The sequence below is a fragment of the Diaphorina citri genome, unplaced genomic scaffold (genome assembly GCF_000475195.1).
Source record: "Diaphorina citri unplaced genomic scaffold, Diaci psyllid genome assembly version 1.1 scaffold833, whole genome shotgun sequence".
NCBI classification, from domain to species: Eukaryota; Metazoa; Arthropoda; class Insecta; order Hemiptera; family Psyllidae; genus Diaphorina; species Diaphorina citri.
In genome coordinates, this window is record NW_007378265.1 from 20,561 (window position 1) to 33,282 (window position 12,722).

General features: G+C 35.0%; 2 protein-coding genes across 2 annotated transcripts in view; one reads left to right on the plus strand and one right to left on the minus strand.

Annotated features, from left to right (window-relative positions):
* Positions 1-38: 38 nt before the first annotated feature.
* LOC103512391 (succinate-semialdehyde dehydrogenase, mitochondrial-like) lies at positions 39-1,290 on the minus strand. The gene is made up of 3 exons (XM_008477151.1): positions 1,192-1,290; positions 568-723; positions 39-221 (listed from the first exon to the last, which is right to left on the minus strand). Exons 1-3 carry the CDS (start codon positions 1,288-1,290, stop codon positions 39-41), a joined length of 438 nt encoding a protein of 145 aa, XP_008475373.1.
* A 4,282-nt stretch (positions 1,291-5,572) lies between these two features.
* The window catches only part of LOC103512392 (twitchin-like), a 100,214-nt gene continuing 93,064 nt past the window's right edge, over positions 5,573-12,722 (plus strand). Inside the window, 2 exon segments of the mRNA XM_026825876.1 lie at positions 5,573-5,749; positions 11,728-12,081. Coding sequence (XP_026681677.1) covers positions 11,769-12,081 — 313 coding nt within the window. The 5' untranslated portion in view covers positions 5,573-5,749; positions 11,728-11,768.

Below are 12,722 nucleotides of genomic sequence, written 5' to 3' on the forward strand. Positions count from 1 at the left end.
GATTCTAAAGGTAACCATGCCCCACGTGTCTACATCGCCTACCTTATATACGTAGGTATAGTATCTACAAGCCTGCATGGAAATCTGTAGCAATCCATCTCAGGAGTAATATCGGTGATCAGAGTAGGTTCATAGTAGAGCTCTCCTATTGTAGGATTTGGTTTGCCTCCTAGCAACACTTTGGCTCCCTTCTTTATAGCATCGTCTACAATTCGAGTCACCTGAAAATGGAAATATGATTGAGAGTAGTTGTATTTTCCTTTCGGAAACGGAACCAATTCCGATGGGGCGCCATCTTGGGTTTCCTATTGTTCAGGCGCTATCAAGCCAAAAGAGGAGTAAGTTTGAGTGGGTTCCTGAGTCGACCCTCATTAACTCAGGTAGGAACTGGTAAAACAGATAGTTACAGATCATTGAGAATAACTTTGAATGAGGCCAATGAGATATAAATAAAAGGTTCTTGGGGAAGTACCATATTGCGGGCGTTATCAAACACCGAATTCCAGGTAATTTCAAGTCCCTGAAAAGAAGGTGTATGCGAATTCCTCCGATTATAAAATTACTTACCTTGGTTAGTTGTGCTTTATTGATCAAAGGCCCTACATTGACCCCGCTTACAGCTCCATCGCCCACGACCAAGAGTTTAATTTTCTCAGAAAATTTACTGATGAATTCGTCGTATCTTTTCTCGTGAATCAGGAATCGATTTGCACTTATACATGTCTGAAACAGTCGAGTAAAATATGATGAATACTGACCTAACATATTCAATACTGTCCGTGAAATTATTGAGTGATAAATTGATGAATAAATAATAAATTAATGTTATCTTGGTCTAGATTTCCATGCAGGCTTGTAGATACTATACCTACGTATATAAGGTAGGCGATGTAGACACGTGGGGCATGGTTACCAAAAAATCCTACAATGCTGCAGTGTGAGCACCAAAGTTGTGACATAATAACACAAAGAAACTGCATTTATTTATTATTTTATTGATTGTTTTTCTGAGAGTTTTTAAGAAATAACGAACCTGTAAATGATAATCCGGCCACGAGAGGGTGCTGACTCAAGACTTTTCCAACTGCTGTAGTGTCGATTTGGTCGTGGCATTTAAATACATGTTAAGTTTCTTCTTTTACCGAGCTATTAGCAAAATCAGAAAAAGTAAGTATGAGTCCAAAAATTTACCTGACCACAGTTTCTGAATTTCGACGCTAGGGCTCCCTGAATGGCAAGATCTATATTTGCACTCTCAAACACCATGTTCAATGATGCTTCTCGCGGCATCTATAACCGAAAAATTTTCGCAAATGTACAGCTTGGTTGATCTGACAAAGAGCCTGATTTTTTTCTACTTTTTAGCTAAATTCCCTTCAGCAAAGTTACAACTTTGGGTCGGGGTTGTGTTTTTTGGGTCACTGGGAAGCTATTCCTATGAAAACTCATTTATTTTTTTATGTTTACTCTTTCATAAAGGTTGTACCTCGGAACCGCTTTCGCATTACTTCAGGCCAAACAGCCTCATCCCTCATAGACCCAGATTTTGGGGAAAATCAAATTTAGATGAAACTATTAGACTCTGACTCTGACGTACGTGCGAAGAGTCTTTGTTAAAAGAAATCATTCATTAAGGCTGGACGTCAAAATGACGGTTAAATATTATTTTCCCTACTAGTAAATAATTTTCATCGTGACGTAATTTCTTCAACAAAGTTTATTTAAATTTTCTCAGCAAGAATCAGAAGCGAATGAACGCATGGGATATGGGGTTAAAGTCCTCGTTACGTTACGTTATTGTCACGTCATCATTATTAGGTGTGAACAACGATTTGAGTGAGGCCTGACAGGGCTGTAGGATGGGTTGAAATGTTCTACGGATCTACGAAGGCCCGTCGCACATTCAGGGCCGGATTACCCATAAGGCAGAATGGCAGACTGCCACGGGCCCCGCGCGTTTGAAACTGCCCCGGTGCCCCGGGCCCCGCGGGGAGCTAATCCGGCCCTGCGCACAATGGAAGCGTAGACAAGCGACTTTTAGTAGCTCGTAGTCGCCTGAAAAACCAAATCTATGGAAATGATAGGCTCTCTTTACCCGCTACTAAAATTATTATTAATTAGATTCATATTAGACACCCAAATTAGATAATGGCTTGCCTTATTTTATAGTTGACTAGGGTTCTTATTATGGGGACTAGGGTATCATAAGAACCCTAGTCAACTATAAAATAAGGTAAGCCGCTACTAAAAATCACGCGACTACGCTGCTAATGTGGGACGGGTCTAAAACTGTCAGTCATTTGTTGAACCATGGGCCGTTGCGTCAATTTGTTACAAAATCAAAAGATTTCTCTTGGTGGCGTAGAGGTCAAAATGCTCGCTTGGTAAATCGGAGAGTGAGGGTTAAATCCTATCCTATAGTTATGGAATTTTGTTGACAAATTTTTTGAGGATTTAATTCAAAATATTGTCATAGACTGAAATGGAATTTTAATATCTCGGTTTATGTGATTAGTATTCTTGGTCCTTGCTCTGCCTCTATGTCGTGGTTAAGCATTAACCATTTCTTGCCTAGATTAGTTTGCGATCTACGAAAACATCGGTTTTGTTGAACATACTCGTAAGTCGCGTTCCTCCCCATTCACCCCCCTCAAACTATTTCTCTCCCTCCCGCCACTGTGTTAATTAATAAAATAAGAAATTACACCTTTTTGTATGATATAAATTTAATTATCGTTTTCGTCATTTTATTTTATTAAAGCAACTGCTGTAGGAATTCTGACTTCATATATGGAGTGGATGGTTTATGGCGGCCAGCCAACGTATAGCATTACGAGACTCGGACTGTGTTATAGGGGACTCAGCACTCGGGAGTTTGTTATAGGGACTCCACAGTTTGTTATAGGGATAAGGGTATTAGAGGGACTTTCCCTGAGTCGAGATTGTGGGACTTGCTTGAGCGTTGACGCGAGATTTTCTGGTTCTCAGAAATTAGCCCTTGGAATTTATCTTTTGAATTTTATTTTTAAAATAATAAAAGAATCTCTCTCGATTCTTTTGGGGTCAGTAGAATACGAGTATGTTTATTTTTAAGAATAAAATGAATACATGACTGAACAAGAGATTTCCATGTTATCGTGAAATCTCTTAACCTTATTTTCAGTTTTATTTTCTCAATACATATTAAATTCATTATTTTATTTATAAAAAAGATTCACCCAATATTCTAAGAATTAACACCGATGCCGATGATAGTAAATATTCTAATTCAATTAACCTAAGTAGGTATAACAACATATTTTTTTCTAAAAATCTCAATCTTCTCTCAGGTCTTCAATCATGTATACATCGAGATGAAAAGAGAACATGGGTATTACTATAAAAAACCCCCATCCGTACATATAGTTTTGTTCTGGTCGCACAACTTGGGTCTACTAGAGTGTGAGAGGTCTGTATCCTTTTCATAGGTTTGGATTTTCAGGTGGCATCGAGCAACTCCGTGCTACTAAAAGTCGCGCGACTACGCGTGCAGTCTGAAACTAGCCTTATTGGTCTTCCTAAATCAAACTTGAACCTTTTCTATGTCCCTCAAACCCTGGAACATGGTCCCCGTGTTCTCCCTACCGAAAGTTGAGTAACACTGTAATCAATTGGTCACCATATTCAGATAGATAGTGAGTTCATTCATGATTCAATCGTGTAAGAATATTTCGTCTTGACCACTACACCACCAATATACCCATAATGATATCTGAGGCTCTGTTTTCTTTCCTATTTGCCCTGTTGTTGAAATAACGGACCCGGTTAGGTATACAACTTTACTGTTTACAGTGTTTACTCTTCAAACTTCTGGAAGAGAAAATGTTGTCTAAACATTCCTCTCCAGTGGGGATTCGAACCAGCAATCTCCGGATCAAGAGTTAAACACTCGGTCACGGATTGCTCAAAAAAGGATTGTCTTTCTGAGAGATCTCAATGTTTATTAATAAACAATAAGTGATATATTCGTCTTCTGATTACATAACACGATCATCTTTCGCTGCTAAGAGATGATTGGTACAAATTCGGCTGGGATATATGGGACGAAAATGTTGAATATTAGGTAGGTAGATAATGAAATTTATTTTGGAAAAAAATGTGTTTGTAAAGGGGACAATGTCCAACTCATTATGATCGCGTTACTCGAAATAAAAATATAAAATCGTGATAATGTTGTGTAGGTCTGTAGAAAAAAACATAAAAGCAACTGAATTTTTGTCGCCTACAGGGGGTTTTTAAGAGGAAACTTAAAACAGGGAAATTTTTCAATTTAATTTTAAAAATGAGACATCCAACTCCTAGAAAAGTTTAGTGTCGAAAACCGCTTCATGTCGAAACTATTCTTTTGATTGATTGATTGATTGATTTGATATTCTTTTGAGGAATTGTTATTTCTAGATACCTACTTGTACCAACGAATCACAGGCCAATGAATACTTATTACCTGTATCACCGGAACAATGATGAATAGAAAAATAGCCAAAGTGACCTATTGGGCGGAAGTGAAAAAAAAAAAAAAAAAAAGTCTCACCTAAATACCAGGGGTCATACTTAATCAAAATCCCATTTTCCCCCATCCGTACATATAGTTTTGTTCTGGTCGCACAACTTGGGTCTACTAGAGTGTGAGAGGTCTGTATCCTTTTCATAGGTTTGGATTTTCAGGTGGCATCGAGCAACTCCGTGCTACTAAAAGTCGCGCGACTACGCGTGCAGTCTGAAACTAGCCTTATTGGTCTTCCTAAATCAAACTTGAACCTTTTCTATGTCCCTCAAACCCTGGAACATGGTCCCCGTGTTCTCCCTACCGAAAGTTGAGTAACACTGTAATCAATTGGTCACCATATTCAGATAGATAGTGAGTTCATTCATGATTCAATCGTGTAAGAATATTTTTCTACAACATTTCGGCTGACGATATGAAAATTAAATTTCGCTTGTTTTTTTCTACTTTCTTTTTTGCCCCTCTTAGTATCCTCTTTAGTCCTGCCATATTGGCTTTCTCTTTCGTGGGGCCGTTTTATATCTACTGTATGGTATTTAGTCGAGTATCTATAACGTGTCAATTTTACTCGTATCTAGTAGTTTTAAGGCCAGCCACTCACTGTCAAGTATCCTGAAAGGGGGACCTATTTAGCCATGCTCATCAGGTGTCAGGTAGAGTTGACAGACGGACCTGATCAGGTGTACCTGTCAGGTCTACCTGATAGTGAGTGGCTGGCCTAAGAACTGGCCACAAATCCACCTATGGATTGGTAACACCTACATCTACAACTTCAATGGCTTTCTCATTCTTGGGGCTGTTTTATATCTACTGTAGTAGGTAATCGTATAAAATATCGGGAAAAATTGATTTTTTCTTGACATCAAGGAGGGGTATTCAAAAAAGAAAACTATTTGATTTGAAAACAAGCAAGTACTAAAGGGCAGCGTTGTTGTTCCTCTAGAATGGTCGAAAGCACTGAAGGGACAGATTCTAAAAATAAATCATTGGATAATGAAATTTTAAAATTTGCCGAAGAATTTTATTTGAAAATACAGACGATTTTTTGTTGTTTTTTTCGAAGTCAGTGTATTGAAGCACTTACGAACGCGTTTTAGTTCCGTTATTTAAATTTTTGTGTTTTGTGTAGAATCTTTAAAAATGATAAAGCGGTGGTTAATTTTTTGTTATTGTGTTAAATGATAAATAAAATCAAGTTCTAAATAGGTAATTTTACTGATTTTTCTCTAATGATTTTCATTTTGATAAAAATGTAATAAATTTGAGGGGGTATTTTAGAGGTATTATTTTAATGCAATAGTAATTTTAATGAAAGTGATAATGATATTCCACAAATTTTCATTTTTTATCTTGATAAACAAAGTGTCTATTGACTAATGTCCTTTACAAACTATCGGTCAAAGTAGATTACCACGAGATTAATGTCAATAAAACAGAGCTTTTGTGGAAATACCTACCTAGATTAAGTATACTGAATTATATCTAATAAAAAATAAACCTGTTAAATACTTCCTCAAATAAGTCTTCAATTGATCAAGCTTGTGAAATAAGTCTTTTATTTATAAAGAGTGTATTTAAAATGTGTGCTAAAGTTGGAAATTTTACCACAAAAGTGCTAAAGTGAATAATGTTCTGTGCTATTAAATGTTATTGAGTCTACAGTTGTGCAAAGTTTGGATTAATTTGGATTATTTATACCGAAAACCGTAAGACACAACCATTTTGTCATTTTAGTCTGTCCCAAAAGTTCCAAGTCTTAGAATTAGGAAGATAGTAGGTACCTATAAGGATTGATTTCATAATCAGTTTTAGTTTGAACTTTGATTAAATAACTACTTTTTGAAAATAATCAAAGGAAGACTCTAATTGGTTGACGATACATTGTTTTCTACAATAGGCCAATCAGATTATTTATTTCAATATTAATTTACCTAAATTAGTCAAAAGTGACCTTGAAATTTGGTCTAAGTAACTGAAATATCCAATCAGCTGTAGGTACTAGGTGTCCAAATCATTATACGTATACATGTCTGGCCATCAAACTTTGTAAATTAATTGACTATTTTTCTAAAATGTCAAAAGCCCGTTCATCAAACAGCAATTTCAGCTGTTGAAATATTCAATAATCGATATAATAGGCCTATTTTGAAGGTCTAAGGAAATAACTGTAGTAATAGAAAGTAAAAATACACATGGTTTAAGAATACGAGTTCAAGAATAATTTTATTTGGTAGTTTTGACATTTTTTTAAAAAAAAAAAAAAAAAAAAAAAAAAATCTGGTGGCTCAAAAATATATCTAATTACAATAGGAAGGAATAAATAAATAAATCAATAAATAATATGACCTACTTTATTTTTAATTAGACTAGGTAGGTACTTGAAATGTTGTATTTTTTCTTCCAATAATGAGTAAAAAAAAAAATAATAATAAGATTTTCGCATTTCCTATATTTTTCTGACTTTCGCAGAAATGTTTTTGACCCCCCCCCTTACTGGTTCGGAAAAATCCCTATAGGTCCTCAGACTCCTAGAATCTCTTAAAGGTCCAATAAAATAATAACTCGAAAAGTAGAAGCTTTCTACTTTCTTCTTCAGTGCAAATTTTGAACCTCTTCCTTGGACTACGAGTATTCAGGAATCTTTTCATTTTAGAATTATTTTTATGACCGCCGTATAACTCGTGCGTTTATGCAATATGCAAAGCACAAAACCTAAGGTTTCTTCTTTCTAGTGGATGTGCTAAGTTTACAAATTCGTGTAAAGGATATTTCGTAAACATAAATATTTATCAAGTTATTGAAGTTACATATAAATAAATTGGTTCTTTACATCTACGAAGGTTACCTTTCGGGTTCTTTGGATTGGAGTTAAAATTTTGTACCTAACTTTTAAAATTCTTTTACGGCGACATTTTATAGGAAACACGTAAATTATAGCCTATGATTGTTGGCTGGACTGATTAGGGTAATTATAATTTTAAGCTAATTATAAAGGCTGATGATTCCTTAATATTAAAAGGTGATCTGATTCTAACATTCAAAAATGAATACAAACTGTGGACTGTGGACATTCAATAGGTACAAATTATTTAGTAGTTTCGTTCCTCAATTATATGCAACTTCACAAAGTTACCTACTGAGTCTTCCATGAACAAATTTGATAAATTTTCAAAAATGTTCTAATTGAAAACCTATAGTATTTGTATTACCTAAATACAAATTTTATTAGTGATTTGTTGGCAAAGTCATGTAGATACAAAAAAAAAAAAAAAAATACCAGGTAGCTAATATTAGACAAGAACCATTCCTTATTGGAAAACAAAGAATATTTTTTCAAGTCTGACAAATTGGACACAATATCCTATTGTCAGTTTTTCATCTACCTACTTCATAATATTGAAAAGGAAATAAAACCATGTAAAAACTAAGCCCGTAGAAATGTGCATGAGATTTTCGTTTTATGACCTAGATATCGTCCCAGAAGTTTTTATGGCTTGAGAAATATTGAGATTATAAAATTCCCAGGGGAAAAACTAGGATAAATAATTAGAGATTGTCCTAGGACCTAGGCAATAATTTCACATTTTTTACCTAGAAAAATGTCTTACTATGGCCAGATTTTTTAATTTCATTATCTACGTACTTGTGATTGTGTTTATCCAATTTTAGTGAAGTGTATAGCTCACTGAGAAAAAGACTCCACTGTCCAATGAGGTTTAAAACCCAATCAACAAATATCCCTTATTTTTTGAAGATTTTTACCAAATTTCAACAAAGTCGGACCCATCATTCGAAAGCTATCCCCAGAAAAAAAAGGCGAGTTACTACTTAAAGCTTCATTCGTTCAATAGTCTATCAAAGTGATGGCATTCAAACTGGTTCATTAACATGTCAATATTTTAATATTTTGTCTGACGTGTTGATTATTCTTAGCTTCTATTTGTTTGCTTGACATTTGAATGTTTGTTTGAATTTATGGCTCGGTGTTTCGTATATGAGAAGATGTGCTCCTTGGGTATGGCATCTCAGACATTTCGAGCTGTTACCGATATTATAAATATAGTGTTTGTTGTTTATAATATTTTCGGAGGTGAAGTTTGTCGTTTTCTACTATACACTATACCTACAGGGTATTATAGCGGCCAAGTTGCTAGTCTATCCGGTTTTGTTTTGTTTTGTATATCCGATTTTACAGTCTTTGAAAATATTGTGTGATTATGATTACCAAAAATCTACCATGGTTACTGACAGTTACCACGATAGTTTGTCACGGTTACCGATAGTACTTCTTGAATTCTGGAAATAATACCTTTTTATTACTTTCCTTATCCTATAGGAAGGAAAGTAATGGAATCGGTTCACATTTTCGGTGGTCAGTTTTTAGTGCCAAAACACGTTTTGAGGTCCCTAAAGCCTAAATCCAAAGTTTCAGCCATTGGTCCGTGTGTCTGTCTGTAAACAAAATATCTCGAGAACGGTAAAAGCTAGAGACTTGAAATTTGGTATGCAGCTGTCAAATGTGAAAATAATGCGACACAAAACTTTTGGTTAAGATCGGTGCAACGGTTGGCGGTATTTTGCCGCTTTTTGGCGGTTTTCAATGTAATTCAATAATATCTCGGGAACCGTATGAGCTAAAGACTTGATATTCGGTATGCAGCTGTCAAATGTGACAAGGATGTAACACTAAAATTTTGGTTAAGATAGGTGCTGCGGTTGGCGTAATTTTGCCGCTTTTTGGCGGCTTTCGACCGCTTTTTGGCAGTTTTCAGCTATTCTCACTAAACGGTTAGAGATATTGTAAAAGTTGCAATAGAAGAACACCCAAAAAAGCATAATTCAATAGGATAACGAAAGTCGTGTGATGTTCACACCAGATTTTTTTTTTTTTTTTTTTTTTTTTTTTTGTACCTTGGAACCGCTTTCGCATTACTTCAAGAAGGAAATAATACATAAATATAATCTTCTACAATACACCGGTGATTGTTGAAATTATCGGTATAAGCTTCATTTTCATTTCTTCTTACTAGGAGACTCACTTTCTTTGTGAAATATAAGGTGGATGTGCTCTTTATACCATTACTTATATTGAATACATTGGTGGATGTGCTGTTTGTATCATTACTTATATTGAATACATTGGTGGATGTGCTATTTGTACCATTACTTATATTGAATACATTGGTGGATGTGCTATTTGCACCATTACCTATATTGAATACATTGGTGGATGTGCTATTTGCACCATCTAATATATAAAAATGAATGTTTGTGTGTGTGTTCGAACTTTATGCCTGGCCAAACCGCTCATCCGATTGCTATGAAACTTTGTCAACTTATTGCTTGCACTCCCGTGAAGGTTATAGGCTATTTTCCGGTTCGTTTTTGTTAAGCTACGCCGAGCAAGACCACTAAATGGATGAGTGACATGAACGGCCATGCCTTAAGGATTTACTAGCAGAAATCCGGAGCGAAGCGACGGGTTTCGGCTAGTTACTTATATTGAATACGTTTGTGTATGTGCTATTTGTACCTATACTTTTATTGAATTAATTAGTGGATGTGCCATTTGTACCATTACTTGTATTGAATTAATTAGTGTATGTGTTGTTAGTACCGTTACGTATATTGAATACAAGTGTGGATGTGCTATTTGCACAAAACTAGTGAGTGAATTTGATCGTAGAAGAAAAACTCAAGGAGGGTGAATGTTTGAAGGAAATATGTTTGAAAACTTAAATATTAGTAGGTACTTATACAGGCTTTTTCTAAAATTTTAGCCTTTTTATTCAGTTTTGTAAAATCATGTTACTTTCCTTTAATATCCTTTAATGTTACTTTCCATGTACCTAAGTTAAATCCTCTTGTTAAAAGAGTACATTTTCCGATTGCTAAGTTTCCTTGCCCCTTATTATTATACTCTTGTTCCTAAGTGTAAAATCCTTGTCCTTAATTGTAATAATATGTATATTATAATCTTCTACAATACACCGGTGATTTTTGAAATTATCGGTATAAGCTTCATTTTCATTTCTTCTTACTAGGAGACTCACTTTCTTTGTGAAATATTAGGTGGATTGCTCTTTGTACCATTACTTATATTGAATTAATTAATGTGTTGTTTGTACCATTAGTACTATTTATTACTTTCATTGAATGAATCAGTGGATGTGCTGTTTGTACATATACTTATATTGAATACATTGGTGGATGTGCTATTTGTACCATTACTTATATTGAATACATTGGTGGATGTGCTATTTGTATCATTACTTATATTGAATACATTGGTGGATGTGCTGTTTGCACCATTACTTATATTGAATACATTGGTGGATGTGCTATTTGTATCATTACTTATATTGAATACATTGGTGGATGTGCTGTTTGCACCATTACCTATATTGAATACGTTAGTGTATGTGCTATTTGTACCTATACTTTTATTGAATTAATTAGTGGATGTGCCATTTGTACCATTACTTGTATTGAATTAATTAGTGTATGTGTTGTTAGTACCGTTACGTATATTGAATACAAGTGTGGATGTGCTATTTGCACAAAACTAGTGAGTGAATTTGATCGTAGAAGAAAAACTCAAGGAGGGTGAATGTTTGAAGGAAATATGTTTGAAAACTTAAATACTTATACAGGCTTTTTCTAAAATTTTAGCCTTTTTATTCAGTTTTGTAAAATCATGTTACTTTCCTTTGATATCCTTTAATGTTACTTTCCATGTACCTATAAAGTTAAATCCTCTTGTTAAAGAGTACATTTTCCGATTGCTAAGTTTCCTTGCCCCTTATTATTATACTCTTGTTCCTAAGTGTAAAATCCTTGTCCTTAATTGTAAATTTTCTTGTCTTTCACTGTAAGTTTCCTTGTCTCGATGAGTACGTAGGTATAAAGCCTGTTGTTCCTAAGCATACATTTCTTTGTCTTTACCTGTAATGTTCCTTGTCCCTAAGTTTTAATCATCTTGTCCCTATGTTTTTCACTGTAAGTTTCCTTGTCTCGATGAGTATGTATAAAGCCTGTTGTTCCTAAGCATACATTTCTTTGTCTTTACCTGTAATGTTCCTTGTCCCTAAGTTTTAATCATCTTGTCCCTATGAGTAAATCCTCTAATCCCTAAGTGTAAATCCTCTAGTCCCTAAGCGTCACTTTTGAACAATATTTTTCAGACACGGAACTATCGAGATAACGACGACTCCGAAATCCAAAAATGGGGATAGCTGAGGACTTTGCCCCGAGTTTTACTCAAAAGCCTCAACTCAGGCAGGAGGATGAAGGGAACCGACTCATCTTCGAGTGTCAACTCCTGTGCAACCCGAAGCCAGACATCGTGTGGTTTCGCGGCGAGACACAACTCTCCGAGGATACCCGAACGGTGATGAAGACCACGCCCATCGGCACGAACAAATACCTAGTGGCACTCGAGTTGGATGACGTCATTGAGACAGATGCCGGCCTTTACAAGGTCAAAGCCAAGAACAAGATGGGTGAAGTGGCCGCCTCGATAAATTTAAATTTTAGTCGTGAGTATTGTTTGCCCTTTGTAACATTTAAGATCGGGAACTTAGTCTGTACTGTACGGTCACTTAGTACTGTCTGCACGGGAACTTAGAACTGTCACTACATTTTTTTTTTTTTAAGATCTTTGAATTTGTTATCTAGTTGACTTCGAAACAAAAATTCAATCTAATAGGAAAACTTACTGTGGAAGAACTTAATAGTTTTTGAAAAAAATCAAATCCATCTTGCATTTTATGCCTTTGTTGCAATTTCAAATAAGTTACTATGGTCATGTTCCTTAGAGGTTAGAGCTACCCTGAAAATATCGACTCTAATAAATTATACTTATACCTAGCTACTATAAAAAATGGTTGATTATAAAGATCTAGAAAATTCATTGGCATAAAATCCGGTTGGGTCAGAAATATCCCTAGTAGGGAGAAAATTTAATTGTTTACTGTGAATGATAAAAACAGGAAAAATTGGTATGTGGGTATACTAATTATAATTAATTCATAAGTATTGATAATAAAATAAATCAATTATTGATGAGTATGGATCGTACAAACAGATATTTACCCGTAGTTTATCTTGGTAATAAAAACTTGAGATATTGGTCCTAAGCTGACAATGGGTACTAAAATTCATTTCATATAAATGAAAT

Bases quoted from the DNA above. Each gene is read 5' to 3' on its own strand.
- LOC103512391 (XM_008477151.1), bottom strand. From the start codon at position 1,290: ATGCCGCGAGAAGCATCATTGAACATGGTGTTTGAGAGTGCAAATATA. The intron at 724-1,191 runs GTAAATTTTTGG...CGACTGTTTCAG, and splicing joins AATTCAGAAACTGTGGTCAG to ACATGTATAAGTGCAAATCG. The intron at 222-567 runs GTAAGTAATTTT...TTCCATTTTCAG, and splicing joins ATAAAGCACAACTAACCAAG to GTGACTCGAATTGTAGACGA.